This window comes from Scyliorhinus canicula, unplaced genomic scaffold, assembly GCF_902713615.1.
Source record: "Scyliorhinus canicula unplaced genomic scaffold, sScyCan1.1, whole genome shotgun sequence".
Classification (NCBI taxonomy): domain Eukaryota; kingdom Metazoa; phylum Chordata; class Chondrichthyes; order Carcharhiniformes; family Scyliorhinidae; genus Scyliorhinus; species Scyliorhinus canicula.
This window is the reverse complement of record NW_024056025.1, coordinates 796,743-815,065: the sequence shown is the minus strand read 5'-3', so window position 1 is coordinate 815,065 and position 18,323 is coordinate 796,743. Positions and strand designations below refer to the sequence as shown.

Here is an 18,323-nt window from a genome sequence, read left to right as displayed (position 1 = left end):
CTGCTGGCTGGACAAGACTCCCCAAGCTCAGGGCAGTACGGTGATGCAGTGGTTAGCACTGCTGCTCCAAGCCACCGAAGACCCAGTTTCACTCCCGGCCCAGGGTCGCTGTCCATGTGGAGTTTGAACATTCTCTCCGTGTCTGCGTGCGTCCACCCTACAACCGATGGCGGCCGGTTTCCAGGGTAAATTTCCTGCCGAGCCACCTCAGAACTTATTCACGGTCCCAAGGGACTGCCAATGAAATAGGAAGTCAGGACTGATCAGGGAGGTTTCCTTTCTTCCAATTAAGGGGTGGCACGGTAGCACAGCGGTAAGCACTGTTTCTTCACAGTGCTGAGGTCCCAGGTTCGATTCCTGGCTTGGGTTACTGTCTGTGTGGAATCTGCACGTTCTCTCCGTGTCTGTGTGGGTTTCCGCTTGGTGCTCCGGTTTCCTCCCAAAAGACGGGGCAGCACAGTAGCATGGTGGTTAGCATAAATGCTTCACAGCTCCAGGGTCCCAGGTTCGGTTCCCGGCTGGGTCACTGTCTGTGCGGAGTCTGCACGTCCTCCCCGTGTGTGCGTGGGTTTCCTCCGGGTGCTCCGGTTTCCTCCCACAGTCCAAAGATGTGCGGGTTAGGTGGATTGGCTATGCTAAATTGCCCGTAGTGTCCTAAAAAGTAAGGTTGGGGGGGGGTTGTTGGGTTACGGGTATAGGGTGGATACGTGGGTTTGAGTAGGGTGATCATTGCTCGGCACAACATCGAGGGCCGAAGGGCCTGTTCTGTGCTGTACTGTTCTATGTTCTATGTACGTGTTGTTAGGTGATTTGGACATTCTGAATTCTCTTTCTGTGTACCCGAACAGGCACCGGAATGTGGTGACTAGGGGCTTTTCACAGTAACTTCATTGCAATGCAAATGTAAGACTACTTGTGACAATAAAGATTATTAAAAGAAAACCAGAATCAGTCCAACCACAGACATTAAGCTACAGCGTGCAGATGTCTGACGTGTCTGTTCAGCCCACCCGGCTACCTTCATTTAATAACCCTTAATAATCTTGTCTCACAAACTTAAATCAATCTCAGTTTTTAAACTTTCTACTGACAATCTGAATAGAATTCCAGGTTTCACGATATTTTCTATGAAGTGATTTCTGACATTGCTCCTGAACAACCCAGTCTCAGTTAAACAACTAAATCTCACTGATTTGGACATTTAAATAATGACAATTATTTTACTCTGAACAGGTTATGTAACAACATTTCAAAAACCTAATAATAATTTGAGTAAAACCCTGCGGAAGCTGGAAATGTGAAGTGAAAACAGGAAGTTGTGGAAATCCTCAGCAGGTTTGGCAGCTTCTGTGAAGAGAGAGAGTTAACATTTCCAATGCAATCTGATTCTTCTTCAGAAGTGAGTGTTTGCAGCATTATGATTTCATTTGACAAACATAATGAATGTGAACTTTGTGGTTCTTACAGATATCTGGCTGTAATTCTGATTCCAGACCTTCCTCTGAACACTTTGCAACCTCAGCTCCAGCTCATTGTCCTTCACTGAAGACCCGGATAGAAAATCCCGCCATAAGATGGCGGCGCCCGCCGGGTGGCCCGGGGCCTGTCACCGGGGAGAAAGTCCCGCCCACTCCGTCTTCCTGTACTAAGATGGCCGCCCCAGCGCTCCGCTCCCCGAACAAAAGACCCGTCTTCCATTCCAAAGATGGCGGCGGTCGCCGGTTGCCCCGCGGCCTGTCACCGGGCACTCCCTCTTCCCATACTAAGATGGCCGCCCCAGCGTTCCGCTCCAGGGAAAAAAGAACCGCCTCCCTTTCCCAAGATGGCGGCCGGTAAAGCCACTCCTGGACTGCACTCTTCCTATTGGTCAGTAGCCACCGTCAATCACTCCCCAGCCATTGTGAGTTGGAGCATGCGTAGTCTGGATATGAAGCTGGATTCAGGCGGGTGAGTGGAGGCCCCAAACCCCCCAATAAGACCCATTGGTTTTATTGTCAGTCTGCAAACAGGAGCTGGAGAACTGAACCCAGGCAGAGGAGAGGGAGGGAGAAAACTGGGAGTGGAGGAAAGAAATGGTGCAGATGGTGAGATGGGTTTGAATTTCAGCCCAGGGAGTGTGTGGGACGGGGATTTACAGTTTTGGGGGAACAAGAGAGGGAAAAATGTTCCAGAGAAACTAGAATTGCCTGTTCAGAATTTATATCCTGGACTGATGGTGATGGCTTTTATAAACTACTTTTACAGGGGGTTCGAAGCGGAAGATTGGCTGTCAGAAAACTCAAACCAAATATCGAGATCTGACAGAGTCACTCAATTCTTTCGAACCTGAATATCACAGTCTTTGAATGTGGAAGGAGTAATGTTTGTCTGTTCAGTTTGTGGGAAAAGATTTTAAACATCAGTGTGATTGGAAAAGCACCGAGACGCACATACACATTAAGTGTTCTATGAACGAGGGCAGCACGGTGGCCTAGTGGTTAGCACAACTGCCTCACGGCGCTGAGGTCCCAGGTTCGATCCCGGCTCTGGGTCACTGTCTGTGTGGAGTTTGCACATTCTCCCCGTGTCTGCGTGGTTTTCACCCCCACAACCCAAAAATGTGCAGAGTAGGTGGATTGGCCACGTTAAATTGCCCCTTAATTGGAAAAAATAATTGGGTAATCTAAATTTTAAAAAAAAGTGTTCCATGAACTGACCGTGGAAAGAGCTTTAACCAGTTACATAGACAGAAAAACCATCACACCATTGACTATGGGGCGAAACCGTCCATGTGTTGTGTGTCTGGACAAGAGTTCAACTTGTCATTCAACCCGGAGAGACACAAGGACACCGACCGGCACCATGGAGAAACCGTGGAAATGTGGGGACTGTTGGAAGGGATTCAGTTACCCTTCTGAACTGGAAATGCATCGACGCAGTCACACTGGGGAGAGGCCGTTCACCTGCTCCACCTGTGGGAAGGGATTCACTCAGCCATCCAGCCTGCTGACACACCAGTATGTTCACACAGAACAGACACCTTTTAAATGTTCTGAATGTGAGAAGAGATTTAAAAGCAAAAAGTATCTGTTGAGACACCAACACATTCACAGTGAGGAGAAGCCATTCATCCGCTCCTTGTGTGGAAAGGGATTCACTGCTGCATCTAACCTTCAGAAACACCAGCGAGTTCACACTGATAAAAGACCTTTTAAATGTCCAGACTGTGGGAAGTGCTTTAAAACGTCCGGGGAAGTGACCTGTCATCAACGTGTTCACACTGACGAGAGACCATTCAGGTGCTCTCACTGCGGGACTGGCTTCAGGCGATCATCTGAACTTACTGTACATCAGCGAATTCACACTGGGGAGAGACCGTTTACCTGCTCTGTGTGTGGGAAGGAATTCATTCAGTCATATCACCTACTGAAACACCAACAAATTCACTCTGATCTAAAACCTTTTAAATGTTTTGTCTGTGAGCAGAGCTTTAAAAGCAGCAACGGTCTAGTAATGCATCAGCGGATTCACACTGGGGAGAGACCATTCACCTGCTCTGTGTGTGGGAAGGGATTCACTCAGTCATACAACCTGCTGAAACACCAACAAATTCATTCTGATATGAAACCTCTTCAATGTTTTGCCTGTGAGCACAGCTTTAGAAGCAGCAGTAATCTAATGAAACACCAGCAAGTTCACACTGGAGAGAGATTGTTCATCTGCCCTGAGTGTGGGAATGGATTCACTGACTTACAGCTTATGCTGAAACACCAGCGACTTGATAAGTGTCTGCAGGGATTGGATTCGGCTGTTTTTGCTGCTGTCAATCAGATCCAGGACTGAATGTGTGGGTTAATACTGAGGTGTGTAAGAAACGCGCCACAGTCGCTCTCTTCCATGGTTCAAAGCTCGTAGATACAGACAGAAGGCTCCTTTACAACTGTGTTTAGAGGCGACAAGATTAATGATGAATGCTGGAAACTTAAGATTTTAGTCCGGGAGTCAGAGTTTACCCAAAAAGGGGGGTCCATGTCATTGATAATTTTGAAGAGTTTATGAAAAAACAACAGGTTAGATATGGTACACCAGGGCAGCACGGTGGCTCAGTAGGTTAGCACTGCAGTCTCACGGCGCTGAGGTCCCAGGTTCGATCCCGGCTCTGGGTCACTGTCCGTGTGAGTTTGCACATTCTCCCCGTGTTTGCGTGGGTTTCGCCCCCACAACCCAAAGATGTGCAGGCTAGGTGGATTGAACACGCTAAATTGCCCCTTAATTAGAAAAAAAAAAAAAAAATACTCTAAATTTAAAAAAAAAAGATATGGTACACCAGCTAAATTGGCAGAAAATACATGTGACCCATAACAGTTGTAAGGCTCCATCCTGTTTATTCCCTTATTTTCACTATCTCTTATTTTGTCGTTATTATTTTTGATCCAAGGATGATTAATGGACATGTATTTTTAAATCAAGCAGGATTAATGGACACCTATCTTTACGTCAAGCAGGATTAATGGACACGTATCTTTAAATCAAGCAGGATTAATGGATACGTATCTTTACGCCAAGCAGGATTAATGGACATGTATCTTTACGTCAAGCAGGATTAATGGACACGTATCTTTAAATCAAGCAGGATTAATGGACGTGTATCTTTACGTCAAGCAGGATTAATGGACATGTATCTTTAAATCAAGCAGGATTAATGGACATGTATCTTTACGTCAAGCAGGATTAATGGACATGTATCTTTACGTCAAGCAGGATTAATAGACATGTATCTTTACGTCAAGCAGGATTAATGGACATGTATCTTTACGTCAAGCAGGATTAATGGACATGTATCTTTAAATCAAGCAGGATTAATGGACATGTATCTTTACGTCAAGCAGGATTTTTTTCTAAAAATAATTTTTATTCAAGTTTTTCAATAACAAATTTTCTCCCCACAATTTAAAACAAACAAGGCGTGTTTCCACACCAACACAAGAAAATAACTCACCCCCGCAAAATAAATAATAACAAAAAACCAACAGCAATACAAGACCAAAGAAAATAACAACATAGCAAACCCACCGCCGTAAAAAAAAAACCCCCCTAACCATCCCCAAACCCCCCCCCCCCAAAGTTGCTGCTGAGACCGACCACTCTCTACCCCTTTGCCAGGAAGTCGAGAAAGGGCTGCCACCGCAGAAAGAACCCCTGTACCGACCCCCTCGGGGCAAACTTCATCCTCTCCAACTTGATGAACCCAGCCATGTCGTTGACCCAGGTCTCCGAACTCGGGGGCCGCGTATCCCTCCACCGTAACAGAATCCTGCGCCGGGCTACTAGAGACGCAAAGGCCAGAATGCCGGCCTCTCTCGCCTCCAGCACTCCCGGCTCCGAAGCTACCCCAAAGATTACGTCAAGCAGGATTAATGGACATGTATCTTTAAATCAAGCAGGATTAATGGACAAGTGTCTTTAAGTTAAGCGGTAGAATTCAGAAGTTACTGGAGAGAATACTAGTTCCTGCTGGTTTGAATGCTGATCTCCGGGGCTGGAAGTGACAGCCTCCTCGGAATGGATTACTGATCCCGGATCAGGAGGATGGTGATATCCGGAGCTGGAGGTGACGATCTCCTCGGAATGGATTACTGATCCCGGATCAGGAGGATGGTGATATCCGGAGCTGGAGGTGACGATCTCCTCGGAATGGATTACTGATCCCGGATCAGGAGGATGGTGATATCCGGAGCTGGAAGTGACAGTCTCCTCGGAATGGATTACTGATCCCGGATCAGGAGGATGGTGATATCCGGAGCTGGAAGTGACAGTCTCCTCGGAATGGATTACTGATCCCGGATCAGGAGGATGGTGATATCCGGAGCTGGAAGTGACCGTCTCCTCGGAATGGATTACTGATCCCGGATCAGGAGGAAGGTGATATCCGGAGCTGGAGGTGACAATCTCCTCGGAATAATTTACTGATCCCGGATCAGGAGGATGGTGATATCCAGGGCTGGAGGTGACAGTGTCCTTGGAATAATTTACTGATCCGGATTAGGAGGATGGTGATATCCAGGGCTGGAGGTGACAGTGTCCTCGGGATAATTTACTGATAAAAATTAGAGTACCTAATTTTTTTTTTCCAATTAAGGGGCTATTTAGCCTGACCAATCAACCTATCCTGCACGTCTTTGTGTTGTGGGGGTCAAACCCACACAGACATGGGGAGAATGTGCAAACTCCACATGGACAGTGACCCAGAACCAGGATTTATTTATCTATTTATTAGAAAGGAACAGATATTCAAGGTAATCCTTCCTATTGCCATCAGAAACCATGAAGTTATGGAATGAAGAACCTCTTTTATATGAGGAGCGGTTGAGGTCTCTGGGTCTGTGCTCGATGGAGTTCAGAAGGATGATGGGGGATAGAATTCTAATAGTGCAGAAGGAGGCCATTCAGCCCATTGAGTCTTTATGGACCCTCTGAAAGAGCACCCTATCTCGGCCCATGCCTCCATCCCATCCCCCAAACCCTACTTCACCTAAATTAATTGAAGCCTACTTGTGACAATAAGCGATTATTATTATTATTATTATTATTAAGGGCCAATTTAGCAGGGCCAATCTACCTAACCTACACATCTTTGGACTATGGGAGGACACAGGAGCACCCGGAGGAAACCCACGCAGACACTGGGACAAAGTGCAAACGTCACAGACAGCCACCCAAAACTGAAATTGAACCTGTGGCGCTTTGAGGCAGCAGTGCTAACCCCTCTGCCACCATGCCATTCTCATTGAAACTTACAGAATAATGAGAGGCCTGGATAGAGTGGACATGGAGAGGATGTTGCCACCAGTAGGAGAAACTAGAACCCGAGGGCACAGCCTCTGACGGAAGGGACGAACTTATCAAACTGAGATTAGGGGAATTTCTTCAGCCAGAGGGTGGTGAATATTCTCACTCTCTCTTTCTCACTCTCTCTCTTTCTCACTCTCTCTCTTTCTCACTCTCTCTCTCTCTCACTCTCTCTCTCTCTCTCTTTCTCACCCTCTCAGGGTAGCACAATAGTTAGCACTGTTGTTTCACAGCGCTAGGGACCCGGGATTGATTCCCGGCTTGGGTCACTGACTGTGTGGAGTCTACTCGTTCTCCCTGTGTCTGCGTGGGTTTCTTCCGGTTGCTTCGATTTCCTTCCACAAGTCCCTAAAGACATGTTTGTTAGGTGAAGTGGACATTAATTCTCCCTCAGTGTACCCGAACAGGCGCCGGAGTGTGGCGACTAGGGGATTTTCACAGTAACTTTACTGCAATGTTAATGTAAGCCTACTTGTACCACTAATAAATATTATTATTATGTGGTACTCTTTGCCACAGAAGGCTGTGGAGGCTAAATCACTGGGTGTCTTTAAGACAGAGATAGACAGGTTCTTGTTCCTAAGGGGGTTGGGGGTTATGGGGAGGAGGCAGGAGAATGGGGATGAGAAAAATGTAAGCCATGACTGAATGGCAGAGCAGACTTGATGGGCTGAATGGCCTAATTCTGCTCCTATATCTTGTGGTCATTTTGTGGCTCATTGCTTGCTCGGATCTATGTTTAGCACTGGGTAGCACTGTAGCTTCACAGCGCCAGGGTCCCAGATTTTCTCAGTGACCCTCAGTCACCATCATTGAGACTAACTTTAAATTCCAGATTTTATTAATTGAATGGATTGGAGCCGATGTCCCCAGAACATTCTCCTGTCTCTCTGGGTGACTAACGCAGTGACATTGTCACTGGGTCAGTGTCTCCCCCCCTGATCTCTATGAGGTTGTTTGTGGAGAGAAGCCAGAAGTGACGGATAGTCACTGACCTCTCACCTGGTACCTCACAATGTCCAGGGAATGATTGACAGCATCTCTGGGCCAATAGGGAAGGGGGAGGCGGGTCTGGAGGACCGAGCGGGAGTGACTGGTCCTCCAACCAATCCGAGTGAACGAGGGCCGGGCTGGGCTCGGTCGTGTGAGGCATGCGCAGTGATTAGAGGCATGCGCAGTGTGATTAATGGCGGCGCAGAGACGGTGCTTTCTCGGTTCGATAATCCGCAGAGGTGGGTATGGCGGAACCGGGGGAGCTATGGATCAGGCGGGGGGTAGGAGAAGCTTTGTAAATATGTTATATGAACCACAAACCCATGAAAAACAACTTACTGATATCCGGGATGGTCCCCCACCCTTTGCACAGAGCAGGCCGCAGCTTTCCTCAATTACACACCCGGTTTAATGTCCGCCATCTTTGTCGGGGGGCACTGGTCGCAGGGAGGCGCATGCGCAATGCAGAATCGCCATCTTTGTTAGGGGCACTATTTTTGAAATTTACCCAGTAACGAAGAGAACAAATTGTTCATTAAACTGCTTCACTCTTTCACCTCCAATTTCTTATCGATGACGCCGAATAACGATTTCAGGCCAATAACAATCATTTGTATTCATATTGTGTCTTTAACAGAATAAATCTGACTATAAAATCAAAAGGAAAGGATGATGGTTTCTCTAGCAGATAAAGTAAAGACTAAAGTGGAGCCGGGCTCTGTAACTGAGGGGGAAATAGGTGGTCTTGGAGATGATGTGGATATGTGGTCAAAAGATGACCTTCAGCCTCAGACAGTTAACAAGTAGAGGGATGGAGTAGGTGGTTAGAGAGTGAAGTTTGTGCTGGTGACTAGAGAGAATGGCTTCAGCCTTCCCAATGTTTAAAGGCCGGAAATTTCTGCTCCTGCAGCACTTGATGCCAGACAAGCCAGGACAGTGTGTGTGAGTTGGAGATTACATAGAATTTACAGTGCAGAAGGAGGCCATTCGGCCCATCGAGTCTGCACCGGCTCCTGGAAAGAGCACCCTACCCAAGGTTAACAACTCCACCCTATCCCCATAACCCAGTAACCCCACCCAACACTCAGGGCAATTTTGGACACTAAGGGCAATTTATCATGGCCAATCCACCTAACCTGCACGTCTTTGGACTGTGGGAGGAAACCAGAGCACCCGGAGGAAACCCACGCACACACGGGGAGGATGTGCAGACTCCGCACAGACAGTGACCCAAGCCGGAATCGAACCTGGGACCCTGGAGCTGTGAAGCAATTGTGCTATCCACAATGCTACCGTGCTGCCCCAATGAACTAGGTGGTGATGATTTTCACTTGCACCTACTTCTCGAGTCCATCCAGACAGTGGAGGTTGATGGGTTAAAAAATTCACTCAGAGCTCTGGTCAAGCTGTAGTTGTAGAAAATTTGTCTCTTTTACCCCCTGTTTATGATAGATAGAACAGTACAGCACAGAACAGGCCCTTCGGCCCTCAATGTTGTGCCGAGCAATGATCACCCCACTCAAGTCAACCTATCCACGTAACCCAACAACCCCCCCCCCATTAACCGTATTATTTAGGACCCTAAGGGCAATTTAGCATAGCCAATCAACCTAACCCTTTCTTGCACCCCTCTCTCTATCTCCCTCTCATCCCCTCCCATTGATGCTAGATTATGTGTAATCCCAGATTGGGTGGCAGGATTCATTCCGTGAACAACATTAGTGAACCTGTCTGATTTTTATGACAATCCAGTAATTTTCAGTCACTTTCCTCGTGCCGACCTCACAAGTTACCAGATTTATTCAGCAGAATATTATAGCTTGCCTTTGTGTTTCGGTGGGCTCTCTCTCACTTCCTTTTTCTTTTTGAAATCTATATCACAGAATATTAGAAAGGGGAGGATTTGCAGTCGGGAAACTGAAACTAAAGATCATATCAGGATCTCATGGACGCGCCCAATCTATTGTAACCTGAATATCATCGGATTTTGAAGATGGAAGAAAAAAGCAGCATTCACAGTGAGGAGAAACCGTACACGTGTTCTGTGTGTGGACGAGGGTTCAATCGATCATCTGGCCTGTCAAAACATAAATGTAGGCATGACGGGGAGAAGCCGTGGAAATGTGGGGATTGTGGGAAAGGATTCAGTTACCCATCAGAGCTGGAAATTCATCAGCGTGGTCACACCGGGGAGAGGCCATTCACCTGCTCGGACTGTGGGAGGGGATTTACTAAGTCATCCATCCTGCTGACACACCAGCGCACACACAGTGGGGAGAAGCCATTCACCTGCTCTGACTGTGGGAAGAGATTCACTCAGTCATCCACTCTGCTGAAACATCAGCGAATACACACTGGGGAGAAACCATTCACCTGTTCTGTGTGTGGCATGGGATTCACTCAGTCATCCACCCTGCTGACACACCAGCGAATACACACCAGGGAGAAGCCATTTACCTGCTCTGATTGTGGGAAGAGATTCGCTCACCAATCCACCCTGCTGACACACCAGCAGGTTCACACTAAACAGAGACCATTCATCTGCTTCGAGTGTGGGAAGGGATTCATTAATTCATCGCACCTGATGATACACCAAAGAGTTCACACTGACGAGAGACCTTTTAAATGTCTGGACTGCGGGAAGTGTTTTAAAACCTCGCAGGAACAGGTCTCCCATCAACAGGTTCACACTGATGAGAAACCGTTCAGATGCTCTCACTGCGGGACTGGGTTCAAACGATCATCTCACCTCACTGTACACCAGCGCACTCACACAGGAGAGACACCGTACGCCTGCTCCAAGTGTGGGAAGAGGTTCACTCAGTCATCCGCTCTGCTAAGACACCAGCGAATTCACACGGAGAGAGATCGTTCATCTGCTCTGATTGTGGGAAGAGATTCATTCAATCATCCAACCTACTGACACACCAACACGTTCACACTGCAGAGAGATAGTTTACCTGTTCCTAGTGTGGGAAGGGATTTACTCGTCATCCGCACTGCTGAGACACCAGTGAGTTCACTGGTAACTACAGTGATTGAATTTCGTTGTTACTCACATTGAGAACTGAGCCCTGTTCATTGAGGTCTGTTTCTGCAGATGTTAATACACTTCAGACCTGTCATAAAGACTAATATTCTGGACAAAAATAAATTATGCCATCTTTATGTTAAACATGCTGCGTCGGGTATTTTTAATATCTGAAGGGTTCTCCTTTTGAACGGCTCTAACCCTCCGATCTCCTCCATCCCCACCAACAACAAGTGTGAGGAGCTGATGGAGCTTCTTTCTCACTGAGATTGAGACAATCTGATCAGCTGCCTCTGCTGCTTCCTCCCTCTCACAAACCCACTGGACCAAACTGGCTCTGAAGCTCCCCCTTGTCCAAGATCTGAACTCACATCTTTCTCCAGTTTCTCTCCTGTCCCCCATCAAACCCTCTCATTGCCCATCCTGTCCATGAGACCTGCCCAAACCCTCCCATTGCTCATCCTGTCCATGAGACCTGCCCAAACACTCTCATTGCCCATCCTGTCCATGAGACCTGCCCAAACCCTCTCATTGCCCATCCTGTCCGTGAGACCTGCCCAAACCCTCTCATTGCCCATCCTGTCCATGAGACCTGCCCAAACCCTCTCATTGCCCATCCTGTCCATGAGACCTGCCTCTATCAAACCCTCTCATTGCTCATCCTGCCCATGAGACCTGCCCAAACCCTCTCATTGCTCATCCTGACCATGAGACCTGCCCAAACCCTCTCATTGCTCATCCTGACCATGAGACCTGCCTCTATCAAACCCTCTCATTGCTCATCCTGTCCATGAGACCTGCCTCTATCAAACCCTCTCATTGCTCATCCTGTCCATGAGACCTGCCACTATTTCCCTTTGCCCTGATCACCTGACTCCCCACATTATCTGATATCGTTAATGGTTCTGTCCCTTCCAGCGTTAAATTCACTCGCATCATCCAACCTAAAAACAAAACCCTTGATCCGATCATCCTGGCAACCTACTGCTCCATCTCCAATCTCCCTTTCCTTTCCGTGCACTCGGTGTTCCCCAAGGATCTATCCTCGACCCTTCCTATTTTCCATCTACCCGCTGCCACTGGCCGGAGTCAACAGCAAGCCGGAGCAACAACAGCAGATCTGGGCCGGAGCAAAAACAGACAGAACCATGTGCGGGGTCTACCTTTATAGGTCCCCCAAAGTCCGTGCCTCTTCGGGGCGGGCCTTTACCTGCCATGTATCGATTGGGTCATTTCCCAATCGATATCTTACAAATCCCCCAATCTGAGGGTCTCTTCTCGATGGGTGGGGCGGTCTCTATGGTGCTTTGTGATGGATACTTCTGGTGCCGTTTCGTCTGGGCATCCACTCAAAGTATCCATTCAAACCCAAATGTTGCTATTGTGTGGGCCTAGATCTGGATCACCTCATTACTATGCAAATCGTTGTTGCCATTTATACCTTAAGCTGAGATCCTGCACCTGGCCATAAACTGGTTTCGATACGTGCAGAATGCTAATTAGCCTTCTGCAAACTGCTTGTCCTTGCTAAGACTGTTTTCTCCCTGCAGCCTTAGCAGTTCTCCATTTTGGTAGCCCAGTGTCCATCTTAGGTGGCTACAGATCTTACCGCCCAGTTCCACCATCAACTGAGATTGGAACACAGGTGTTTTGGTGGTGTCAGTTAAAACACGAATCTTGGTCCCACTGGACCAGGAGATCTCCCCTGTGGACAGTGTGTGGAGCTGCTGAGCTCTCCTGAGTTGAGAGTGGAGCTGATTAAGCCGTCGGGCCTGCAGTGAACCTTGAAGAACCATTGTCTGGGATCTTTCCTCTTCATTCACTGACTCCCAGCTGAAGCTGTTTGTGCAGTAAAATAGTTAACTTCAGATATCAATCCCAATTAGCACAGGGCGAGATCGCTGGCTTTGAAAGCAGACCAAGTCAGGCCAACAACACGGTTCAATTCCCGTACCAGCCTCCCCGAACAGGCGCGGGAATGTGGCGACTAGGGGCTTTTCACAGTTACTTCATTTGAAGCCTACTTGTGACAATAAGCAATTTTCATTTTTCATTTCAATTTAATCTTTGGTTCAAACGCTGCAGATTTAAATCAGCTATAAAAGAGAAAGAAAGTTATTGTGTTAATTTCACACCCTCAGAACATCCCAAAGTGATTGACAGTCAATGATGAATTTTGGAGGGAGGAATGAGGAGAGACAGTAAAAACTAAACGGTGCAATTTTAAACAGAGTGTGGGGGGGGGGGGGGTGATAAATGTACACAATTGGTTGATTAAGCTGTTTAAAAATAAGCTAATGGGGTTCCCCTGTTTATTAATGTAGACACAGAGTACAAATGCAAGGAAGCTATCGTGAATCTTTGTAAATTACTGATTACCCAGCAGCGTGGAAAATTTCCCAGGTATGTCCTGTATAAAAGAGCAGGTCAAACCCAGCCCATTACTGCCCCATCAGTCTTCTCCCAATCATCAGTAAAGTGACGGAGGGGTCATCAACAGTGCTAACAAGTGGAACTTGCTCAGCAACAACCTGCCCTTAGGTCACTGTTTGTGAGGAGTCAACACATTGAGTCTCTGTTTCAAGTTATTTGATTTGATTTGTTGTCACATGTACCGAATTACTGTGAAAAGTATTTTTCTGCGGCTGAGGGAATGTAGACAGTCGGTAAAAAAAGAATAATCAACAGACAACATTGACAAATGGTACAGCGACAGTGATTGGTTATACTGCAGAATAAGGCCCAAACAGAGCAAATATATGAGCAAGAGCAGCATAGGGCATCGTGAATAGTGTTCTTACAGGGAACAGATCAGTCCGAGGGAGAGTCATTGAGGAGACTTGTCGCTGTGAGGAAGAAGCTTCCTCCCACAAGTCCCGAAATTTGGACATTCTGAGTGGTTTCTGGGAGATTTGAGAGGCTGCTTTCTGCTAAGGGGTCAAGTGCAGAGTGAAAGGACCCTGGAAAACCGTGGGATGGAATGTTTTGGGTTGGTGTTCACATCCCCGGGTCAGTGTGCGGTGCCCTCCACGCGGGTGAGGCAGGCTGGCCCACCCTGCACCTCCTACTCGAGCCCCAGGCTCCACCACGGCCTCTGCACCTGCTGCTGCCGCTCGGGTTGAGCTTGTGGGTCCAGCGCGCGTGGCTAGTGAGCGCCGCCCCCGCAGCCATGACAACGCCAGCGACGCCTCAAATCTGATCCGGGGAATAATCCGCGCGCTTCTGTCAACAAAACACACCCGCTGCAATGAGCATGCGCTGCAGTCCGGACATCCTCGGCGAAATGCATGCTCCGCCGTCATCCATCTTTGTTAGGGGCAACTCGGCTCCGATTCACCCTCTGGCCTAATGGAGCAGCTCTGCCCCGCACAAAGATGGACGTCACTCAATATCAGAGACATTTATAATATTGCTTCCTTTTCCCCTCACTCCGTTTTACAATAAAATCTAATTGATCAGATTACACTTATCATTCTGCAACCAAAACCATAAGAACTAAATGTTAATGGGTTTCTCCAGAGATTTTGCCAGACCTGCTTAGTTTATCCAGCATTTTGTGTTTTTATCACAGATTTCCAGCATCCACAGTATTTTACTTCTATTCCCTTCCAATTTCTGCCTTGCATGTAATTGGGTATCATGAGTGAAGCTACCACCAGGTTCAGGGCTAAACCTTACAGCCAAGCTGCAATGGGCATGTGATATTGCGGCTTCCTACAGATGTTGATTAGATTCACAATATCACTGATGTAACCGAGTGATTCCAATGAAATGATGACAGCGATCTCATTGATCTGAGAGACAGTTTGATCTTTAATTAATTTAAGAGAAAGAATACAGGTGTTGAATATAGATGAAGATGTCCAACTTATTTCGCTCATTGTCATTAATTAGACTGAGCTTGGTGACGGGGTGGATTCTGATTAAACTTCCACTGAAGATACAAAAAGGGGAAGATTTGTTCTTGTTATTCTCCATCAGTGGCACATCAAACAGAGCAGAAAAATATAAGGGCAGTGAATGAAATCTGACTTCTCTCTTCAGAGCTGATGAGAGCTGTCTGTGGACACATTGTTTAGATGGTATTGTCTGTTAAATTCTAGAACTCCACATAACTCCCTCCACAGCCCACTGCTGTGTTCACCTTGCCACACTGCGGCAGTGTTCTTGTCTAAGGTTCCCTCTGGTTCCTGTCACTGTGTCTCTCAGCCTGCAGCAATACAACGCGCTGTCAGACAGCCGCACCTCACTGATTGTTCCTCACTCTTCCCCCACACATATCAAACTGTCGATTGATGCAGAAAATCGAGTCCCCACACCCTCTGCTCTGAAATTAGGGATGTAAAACAAGAAGTTGGGGGCTTTATCCTAGACCTGATGGTACAGCTATTAGGAATATATGAGTTAGCTGTGGTCAAAAAGCTGTAATTACTGGTCACCAAATCTCCTTCACACTGTGTCATGTAACCGGCTCCTGTGAGACAGAGGCATTAAAACTGATCTATTTTCATGTTCTGCTGTATCTGGACCATTAACTGGAAATTTTTACTGAACCTTGGGGAAGTGTCCAGGTCACTCTCCCCCTCCCTGATGCCTCACAATGTCAGCAGCTCAGACTCCAGCTCAATACCCCTGAGCCCAGGTTCTGCAAGTTGCAGACACTCCCGAAGATATGATTGTCGAGGATTGTAACGTTCTCCAAAACCTCCCACATGCTGCAATCCCGACACATCACCTGTCCTGTGATCAAAATCCAGCCCTAATAAAGGATGCGATTACCAACAACACCCAACTCCTGCAGTCACACATGAACCTGCTGGTGTCTCAGCGGGTTGGATGATCGATTGAATCCCTTCCCACACTCGGGGCAGGTGAACGGCTTCTCCCCACTGTGAATGTGTTGGTGTGTCTGGAGATTGGATGATTGAGTGAATTGTTTCCCACACACAGAGCAGGTGAATATCCTTTCCCCAGTGTGAATTCGCTGGTGTTGAATAAGGTGAGACGATTGTCTGAATCTCTTCTCACAATCAGAGCAACTGAATGGTCTCTTGTCAGTGTGAACAAGCTGGTGTTTAATTAGATCTGGAGAGGTTAATCCAAAGACTTTAGTTCAGTTTATTAGTTGCTGAAATTACAGGATACAGGGAAACCGTTGGTTGTTGCAAAATTTTGTAAAATTGTTTTAATATTTTTATTCAGATTGGAAATAATTAGACGCAGTTTAAATAGAAGATAATGTTAAGAGTTTAGCTTGAAGCATTGTATATCTGCATGTCTGGTTGTTATGCAAGAAAGCAATCTCTGTTTTTGTAAGGTGTAATATATTGATAATTTTCCAGCAAATACCATTCACCAATTCATGTCTTTATTGAAGATGTTTAAAGGGGAGTATTTACATACAAATTGGCCCAGTTGTGACCTTTAACCTGTAATTAAAGTATCTCCTAAGTTTTTAAGTTTATATTCTTTTTGTTTTAAAAAAATCTGCAGCTGTATTTCCTCTTAAGTGCCTCTCTTGTTTTCAAGGATGTAAGTTTTGGGTGCACACTTTTACAGAACTCTAATGAACATAATGGCTTAATGTGAACAAGCACTTTAGCTGTCAAGGAATGTATTATGATTTGGCTCTCAATAAAATGTGACTGTTAACTCAATAACTGTTTTGAAATAAAATAAAGCATTTAAAATTCAACAAAACACATCTTGATACGAGTTACAACTATTTTGCTGGGTCAGCTGGTGAAAGGTCACAATTGAGCTCAATTTTCAAGCTTGAAATGTTTTCTAATGAGTCTGTGATAGTTCAAGTCTTTTTTAAATGGTTACTTCTGAATGTGATTGAAAAATAATTATGCTGTGTTAATCAATTAATTTACTGATGTGTAGCATAATATTGATTGGTCTTGAAAATGTATATTTGGTATATTCTGAGAGACTTAGAATGTGCGGGAAAAATATTTGGAAAAGTTTGCAACTGCTGAAAGTGGAAGTTTAAATTGTTTCTGATTTCTTCAATCTGTAGTATTTGAGCACTAATGGGGGAAAAATGTTCAAGACACATTAATACACATGCATGTTTTATAATATGTTCTTCAGTAAATTCAGTGTGATGGTGTAAAGTATGTACAAACGTAGTCAGGGAAGAATAAAATCTACATCATGAATTTTGACACATTACAGCTGTCTGAAGAGAAACGTCTCCCAGATAAAAGAAACAACAAAGGCTCTTCACAGAAAAGACTGCCCTTTATCCATCTGTTGGAATTTCATGGTTGAACAGGAATTCTCAGGCTACGTGGTTAAACGGAGCAACAGTAACGAATAAAGCAAATGTAATGGTAACTGATTGCTCTACATTTTTTTTATGTTGCTTGATTAACCATTTTATTTGGACACAACCTGTGTGACTTAAAAGTTACTAAAAGCTTTGGCAACTCTTCGTATTCTAAGCGTTAGAAGTACATGACATGTAAATTTAAAAGTCGTTAGCTTCACTGTTTTTATAGTTCTTTCATCTTGTTACCAAAATTGTTACAAAATGTTAATGTTCAAATAATGACTGCAAACAGCTAAGTTTCAGTTTATCAAACTAGATGTACTATTAGTGTTGTAATAAACTGTTAAATGGAGCCTACAGTAGATTATGCAAGTTCTCAGATTCAGTTTCTTGATGTTGAATTCCTTTTGAAGGCTGTATGTTGTGGTATTTTAATTTGATAAATTCCAACATGTGTAATTTGCCTCAGTTGGTTTGAAGCTTGTGTTAGTCAACCTCCCATTGTAGTTTTAATACAGAAGCATAATGACAAAGAAAAGAAAAAAAAAAAAAAAAAAAAAATTAGATCTGGAGAGGTTTTAAAGCAATCCCCACAGTAAAAGCATTTAAAAGGTCTCTCATCACTGTGAACTCTCTGATGTGACGCCAGGCTGGATGACTTTGTGAATCCCTTCCCACACATGGAGCAGGTGAACGGTCTCTCCCCAGTGTGACAGCGCCAATGGCTCTCCAGCTGGGATGGGTAATTGAATCCTTTCCCACAGTCCCCACATTTACAAGGTTTCTCCATGGTGCCAGTGTCATTGTGTCTCTCCAGGTTGGATGGTCAGTTGCAATCTTGCTCAGACACAGAACATGTGCACTGTCTCTCCTCACTGTGAATGGTGTAATGTTTCTTCAGGCTGTGTATCTGGTTAAAGCACTTTCCACAGTCAGTTCACTGGAACACTCTCACTCGGGTGTGTGTTGTGTGGGTCTCGGTGCTTTTCCAGTCACACTGATGTTTCCATAGTCAGTTCACTGGAACTCTCTCACTCGGGTGTGTGTTGTGTGGGTCTCGGTGCTTTTCCAGTCACACTGATGTTTCCATAGTCAGTTCACTGGAACTCTCTCACTCGGGTGTGTGTTGTGTGGGTCTCGGTGCTTTTCCAGTCACACTGATGTTTCCATAGTCAGTTCACTGGAACTCTC

The 18,323-nt window shown here is 45.9% G+C and overlaps 2 protein-coding genes across 8 annotated transcripts; one reads left to right on the top strand and one right to left on the bottom strand.

Moving 5' to 3' along the window:
- The first annotated feature begins 1,914 nt into the window (after window positions 1-1,914).
- LOC119961652 (gastrula zinc finger protein XlCGF8.2DB-like) lies at window positions 1,915-11,326 on the top strand. Of its 7 annotated transcripts, none has more exons than XM_038788944.1 (2): window positions 1,915-1,947; window positions 9,705-11,326. In XM_038788944.1, the coding sequence occupies exon 2, from the start codon at window positions 9,815-9,817 to the stop codon at window positions 10,742-10,744; it is 930 nt and encodes a 309-aa protein (XP_038644872.1). In that variant the 5' UTR covers window positions 1,915-1,947; window positions 9,705-9,814; the 3' UTR covers window positions 10,745-11,326. The 7 variants fall into 7 exon arrangements, with proteins under 7 accessions (XP_038644872.1, XP_038644870.1, XP_038644867.1 ...); XM_038788942.1 differs by having other exon boundaries at window positions 1,924-2,084; XM_038788939.1 differs by lacking the exon at window positions 1,915-1,947 and adding an exon at window positions 5,360-5,920.
- Window positions 11,327-15,628: 4,302 nt separating this feature from the next.
- Window positions 15,629-18,177, bottom strand: LOC119961653 (zinc finger protein 664-like). The gene is made up of 2 exons (XM_038788946.1): window positions 17,700-18,177; window positions 15,629-15,937 (listed from the first exon to the last, which is right to left on the bottom strand). Exons 1-2 carry the CDS (start codon window positions 17,920-17,922, stop codon window positions 15,654-15,656), a joined length of 507 nt encoding a protein of 168 aa, XP_038644874.1. The 5' UTR covers window positions 17,923-18,177; the 3' UTR covers window positions 15,629-15,653.
- Window positions 18,178-18,323: the final 146 nt, after the last annotated feature.